Genomic DNA, 6,864 nt, shown 5'->3' with positions numbered 1-6,864 from the left:
GATGCTGAGCCTATACTACCCGTTAAGAAGATGTTTCCCGTTTGTAAATTTGCACTCGTTTACTTTCGGAACACTTCAAACAACCGTTTTCCCTTTATGATCTCGGTATCTGCCAACATGTCATTGAGAGCTGTACCTGTGAATTTTGCCGGTCCAATCAGATAAGGAGTAAAATTTTGATATTTCAGTAAAGGGCGGGGGTCACTTGATAAAAAAAATGCGTCAGTTGTAACGTCGCAGTTGCACCATTTATGCGAGAAAATCAGCAGTATGGCTTCTTCAAAATTTGTAGGAAGTGATCCTGTTGATATTAAAGTGCATTACGAATATCACGGGACCCAAAGATGTGCTCTGATAGATTGCAACTATGCTGATTTGTTTGGAATGGGATATACTGAATTCGAACATTTCCTGAAATCGGAGATACCATTTTTACAGAGACTTTTCGTACTGAAAATAAGTTTTCTTGATGATGAGAATACCTACGTGGACCTAACGGAGCGAAATTACCACAGATTTTTGAAATTAGCAACGCACGCGTTCAAAAGTGGAACTCCGAAAATCAGTGTGAAAGTACAGGAGGGTAGTTCTCCAGCGGTCAAAGGACTGTCGAGTCTAGGATCTTTTAACACGGATGGAACTTCTACATCCAAGCGATCTCTGAACTTTCCAGATGACAACGAATATAGACTAGATTTTACTAGTAAATACAGAAGTCCCATTGAATTGGAAATAGACTTAAAACAACGCGAAGGCATGTTAAAGAATAACGAATTAAGTGAAATTACGAAACAATACGATAAAGTTTGGCAGGAATACAATCCCGTTCCTGCTGTTTTCACGGATAATTCGAAAGGTTTATGTACCAGATGCCATCTGCGACTCGGACACACGAAAAATCGGTATGTTTTTAATATTTATATGACTGTTGTTGTAAAAGCTGCATCGCCAGATTATTATAAAAAATCTGAAATTTTAGTTGATTTTTCGTTACCGATTTCATTGTAAATTTCACGAAATTTGATACGCTAGCAAAAGCATTAATCACGCTATTGAAATTTGATATAAAATGATTTATTTGTACGTTATTTCACATACACAAATAAACGATTTGCATTTTTAAAAAAAAAAACAAAAAAACATTTTGATGTCCATTTGGAAGCATGTCCCGTTAATACATTTGTAACATCTCCAAATAAATAATACATGTACAATGAAAAAGTCAAAAGTAAAGCGGGTTCGATTTCATGCCATTTTCCGACATGTTAGTCTTAAATCTTAATTATTTACAGGTGTTTCATTTCAAATTATATTTTCCATGCGGTATTGAAAATATTTGGACTGCTACAAATGCCACAAGCGTAAAATCATTTATTTTTATTTTAATTTATTTCATTCATTTTTTTTGTCTTACGAATCCGAAGCCGCTTAAGTATTGGAAAAATAATATCTATTTGTACTGAACGCATTATTTGACATTTATGAGACATTTTTATTGAAAATTTATTGTCCGATTAGATTTAGATGAAAGCTTCATAACAAGCACACAATAATTACACAGCTATGTTATATATTCATACAAAATATTAAGGGAATGTATTTCTACTGCGTTTTCTTTGAAAATACATTATGCTGATGTCCAGGTCTGATTTTGTGAAATGTTTAATTACTTTCGAAGTAAGAATTTTCTTGTCATCGCAGCGTTAGAAGAAAGTGTTACTAAAACCACCTAATTAAATGGTAAATTTGTTGGACAAAACTTTGTCCATCTCGCACACCATAAAAAAATGGTATTTGGTACTTGATAATGTGAGACGGCCACACATTAATCCGGAATACAACTAAAAAGGAAAACTCCTGTATTTTTTTTAATTAAAGGTATTTTTGTTGGGTGTTTAACAATATTCAATCATAATATATAACATAAATAACTAACATACGAAAGGAAAATGAAATAAATTCCGCAAAACGATTTTATACGAGATTGAAATACGGCGAGCGCACGGGAAATATCCATAGCAGAAATGCACCCGTATTTCTTTAGTAAGTCGTACTTTTATAGGGTTTTTAGCAGAATTCATTCCGTATATAACATAAATAATAAATTTAAGAAAGGAAAATGAAATACGTTCGCGCAAAACGATTTTATACGAGATTGAAATTTGGCAAGGGCACGGGAAATTTCTATAAACAAACTGCGCCCATATATTTTCAATAAATGGTATTTTTGTAGGATTTATGGTGGAATTAACTCGTATATAATATATAATAATTAATTAACAAAAGGTAAATAAAATACGTTCGCGCAAGACGTTTTTGGGTGAGCGCACGGGAAATTAGCACATTCGTGAATGAATTTCATTGACCCACCTAAACTTCTCTTTTGACTCTTATATAAACATTTTTTATGCGCAATAAGATTTAACATAAATGAATATTTGACAGAATTTTATCAAGTTATTTCTGTAAAGAGATTATAACTTTACTATCTTATGGATCTTATGTTTCATTTATTTATGATCATCATCAGACATCTGGTTTGTTCGGGTTTATTTTGAACGATTTTTGATACCCGTCACATGATTTTTTTAGGTAAATGATAAACTGTATCTATGAATAACCATGTTAACAACCGGTAAAATTATTTGCAAATTAATTGACATCTCGTTTGCAATAAATGTTGTAGTTTGCATTTTTCAATAAATGCCCGTAGATTCCTCGGAAAACAAGTTATTTTTCATATTTTAAAAACCGACTTCTTGGTTTGAAGTCTGTAATGAAATACCGACGTAATAAGTTCAAACATGTCTTTTTTTTTTTTTTAAATACCGACGCGAAATGTATGCTTTTAAAGTCAGTATAGTTTTATTGAAATATAACCACACATAGTCGGTGCTGATATTTAAATAAAATTTGTTTATTTTATTTTATTTAAAAAAAGCTAAAACATGCAGTTCTAAGTTACATTTTATCACAAAACCGATATATTATTGTACTCTTGTACAACAGAAAGAAAGCATGTTAATTTATACATTTGTATCTTTCATAAAAAAAAACAAAAATACAATTTATCACAAAAAGATGACTGTTAATTTCTGGTTATTTTAGATTGGAAGATGGTATGGGCCATGTCATGTTTTATGTTGTTGTTACTTGATTCTCTAATACTTGTAGATTATGTGTACTGAAATCAGACATACCATGTAATAAAATAATTCTTCAAAAGTATAAAAAGAAGCAAATCTCTCAACAGTTACTGATGTTTGGCTAGTTTGGTCAAGCATACTGGTACTGATGATAAACCCGAACAGAAAATGAGTTTTTTTACATGTAATTTTTTTATTTTTGCAAATTGTAATCAATGGTCGGTATCAAAATAAAGCTTAACATTTGCTAAAAACTTCACATAATTCAAATTTATATTTAGTAAGCAAACTCACACGAAGTGAGACCCTGAAAGGGGATTGTAAAATTGGGACTAAATGAATGTTGACTGATGATAAATTCGACCACTTTGTCATTTAGAAAATTTTCTTGTATTATTATATTGTAACGTTCTCAAAATGCTGCAACAGTCATTCCTGATAAAGTAATGAAAAGTGACCCAATGTCAGGCCTTCATGTTTCAGCAGTGAGCATGCACAAAAAACACCCTCTTCCCCAGTAATTCTGGATAAATATTTTTTTATACAAATAATTAAGTCATTTATTTATACAGAATGTTTACCAATTTTGTTTTTGTTTACCCCAGTTGGTGTTTAAGTGGAAACTATAAGATGGTGTGTTCGAGTATTGACCGATTGCAATTGAATATTTCCAAGGTGGTCGACTTTATCATCTTTCCCGGTTTATCATCAGTACCAGTAAAGTATTAATGAAAATCTTTGAAAACTCGAAAAGAATAGCGAAGTACTATTTTAAATATAATTTTTATAAAACTAGAAAAGAAAAAAACATCGAATTCCTGCACTCATAGCTGCAGGGTTTATTTGAGTTTTGGTGGAATTGTAACGGGTCTTTTAGAGGGGATAATTGTGTTCTTACTAAACATGGGGAAATCATGTTTTTTATTAGAAAAGAAAATCATATTAAAGGCACATTGTGTTTGAAATGTTAATGTTTATATAGATTCTACATACTCACTGGTTTGGTGGAAATGTTTTCAAGCGGAATCTTTGCCAAAATTTGAGATTTTTAAGGTAGTTCTGCACTTTCAGATCGAAATTTTTTCTAAAATGCTGAATGTAGAATTTTATACCTAGAAATATCAGCAAATAAAAAAGATAGGGTCCTGTGCTAGATTTTTTGCTAGACTGGTTTGAAAAATATGGGCCTCATGCAATATTTCATAATGGGAGTCTATTGGAAAATCATAATTTTCATAATATTTTCACAAAGAGAAATTTTTCTACATTGTAGATTTTGATGAAACTTCTCACACTTGTAAATAAAGACATGGCCTATGAGTTGATGAAATAAAATGTATGGGTCCGTGTGCTTATTTTCAAGATATTTGACCATGATTAAAGTGAACCGCACATTTCACGCTGATTTTAAGACATTATTTCGAATTATTTAAGGTGTCATATGTTTTAATACCAAATTTTGTATTTAGAAATACAGAAACAGAGCCATTGCAATAAATTTACCCAGAGGTTGCGATTAATTCATAAAATTTTTCATTTCCGTACGTGGAATCTAAGCTTTATTCTACGTTTTCCGGATAAATGATGTTACGCCATCACTCCCGGTTTATCAAACATGCAGAACTACCTTAATTTCGACTCCTTAAAAACCTTAAAATTGGTGAATAAGTGGATAATATTGGGCAAATCATGCAGCCGTTTTTGATGGGTTTTTTTTTTTTGAGCAGATGCAAGGTTCATCTGTCTGTCTGTCAGTCCATTCGTCAGTCTGTTCCCCTTGTAAAAATTACGCAACAAAAAGTTTTGATAATGGGAGTGTACCTTTAAATAGTAATAGATGATAATGCTATAGTGCCCAGTTCAAAAAACAAAACCCATAGTTTCATACTTAAGGATATACCTATCAAACCATTTAATACCTGAATCTTTCTAGGCTGGTAATAAGTATTCAACCTTAAAATAAGCTATGTGAATGATACACTCAGAACAATGCTCACTACTTACTTGAATATGAGTATTTCCTAGAAATCATTGTATTTTGTACAATTGTTAAACATGTCAAATATTTGCAAATGTAATAAATTAGAATGTTTCTTCCACCATTTTAATATTTACACTGCATACAATTTTATTATTTGCAGTTGTCACATGGATGAATGCATTTCATCATCAGTATGTGGATTGATAGAGCGCCACCCAGCTGAAAAAAAGGAAGTGCAAGAACTGTCAAAAAAGAAACAGAAGATTGAGGGTGAACTGAAAGCACTAAAATGTGAGCTAAAAATGAAGGAAAAAATATCTGCTGAAGCAACTAGTTCCTTTGAAGCTAAAATTCATGACATATTAATCCGTACAAATCCTGCCAAGTATCTAACAAACAATAGAAGGCCAAAAGAAGGAGTTATTCTAGCAGATTCATATATTTTAAAACAATACTATGGTAGCAAGAACCCTTCAAAGGACGACCTTGAACGAGACAGTGATATATTTCAAACTGTTGTTCGCTCATATGAAGAGAAAGTGAACAAACGGAGTAACAAACCAAAAAATAGTGTAGCTAAACAGTTAGATATTCAGTTGAATACAAATACATGTTCTGCTGTTGGGGAAAATTTACAGGGTTCTTCTATGCTTTACCCATATCCCTATCCATATGTCTGGAATTACGGTCAAAGTTTTGTGCCGAATTTTGGTTCACCTGGACAGAGTACATCGCAAATATTTGGGTCAAACTTCAGACCGTTTGATACAGTCCAAGCATCACCACAAGCACCAGTGGAGACGCCGCCACCACCACCACCACAAGAGGGCTGATTTTATTTGTGATAATGTACATGTGACTGAAAACAAATCTGTTTCTTGTTTGTTTTGTGTTCTTTTTTAAAAGTATATAGACTATTAATTGTTGCATAAAATGCACAGGGTCACTAAAGTTTTGTCTTTTATCAAACTTAATATGTATCATGTCAGTTTACCATTGTTTTACTAGATCTACCTAGCTTTAAGAACAAGGAGTTCATGCAGATATGTGACTTGAATATATTTGAAATATATATAAAATATAGACATTACCCGGCATTAGATTTTGAAAATATAAGAATGCACAAGTTCTTTCTTATTTGTTCAGTTTGTTTTGATATTGTAAATAAACAACATTGATTAAACTGTAGTTATGTATCGAATTTTCTACAAAGTTTGAGGGGACACATGTTGACATATTAATGTTGACAAAGAAATGATCCTTAGTTTCTAGCTCGACTATTCGAAGAATAGTCTAGCTATTCTACTCACCCTGGCGTTGGCGTCGGCGTCACACCTTTGCTTACAGGTACATACAGTTTTCAACACCAGGTTCCCATCTTAAAGGTCAGAGTCACAGTTGGAGGTCACAGGTCATGTCAGATCTTGTCCGGCCCATAACTTTGACATGCATTGAGGATTCTTGTTCAAATTTTGCAGAAATTTTTAACTCGATAAGACAAAGTGTCTTATGCAAATCCCAGGTTCCTATCTCAAAGCTCACAGTTAGGGGTCAAATGTCATAGAGCTTTCCAGCCCATAACTTTGATAAGTATGAAGCAATCTTCTTTCTTTGGTGTTAATGTTCACCTATATGAGACGGACTATTGTACGCAGCATCCCTATCCCAAAGGTAATGGTCAAACTTCGGGGTCATAGGTCATTTTAGAGCTTGTTTGGGCTGTAACTTCGCCATGCA

General features: G+C 32.7%; 1 protein-coding gene across 1 annotated transcript; it reads left to right on the top strand.

Annotated features, from left to right (window-relative positions):
* Nucleotides 1-206: 206 nt before the first annotated feature.
* On the top strand, nucleotides 207-6,443 carry LOC123536824 (uncharacterized). Its single transcript, XM_045320288.2, has 2 exons — nucleotides 207-902; nucleotides 5,288-6,443. Exons 1-2 carry the CDS (start codon nucleotides 271-273, stop codon nucleotides 5,958-5,960), a joined length of 1,305 nt encoding a protein of 434 aa, XP_045176223.2. The 5' UTR covers nucleotides 207-270; the 3' UTR covers nucleotides 5,961-6,443.
* Nucleotides 6,444-6,864: the final 421 nt, after the last annotated feature.

The sequence above is a fragment of the Mercenaria mercenaria genome, chromosome 3, assembly GCF_021730395.1.
Source record: "Mercenaria mercenaria strain notata chromosome 3, MADL_Memer_1, whole genome shotgun sequence".
Classification (NCBI taxonomy): Eukaryota; Metazoa; Mollusca; class Bivalvia; order Venerida; family Veneridae; genus Mercenaria; species Mercenaria mercenaria.
The sequence above is the reverse complement of the archived record's forward strand: the minus strand, read 5'-3'. Positions and strand labels throughout refer to the sequence as shown.

Excerpts from the sequence above, each read along its gene's own strand:
- LOC123536824 (XM_045320288.2), top strand. The coding sequence starts at position 271 with ATGGCTTCTTCAAAATTTGTAGGAAGTGATCCTGTTGATATTAAAGTG. Across the intron at positions 903-5,287 it reads CTCGGACACACGAAAAATCG|TTGTCACATGGATGAATGCA; the intron begins GTATGTTTTTAA and ends TATTATTTGCAG.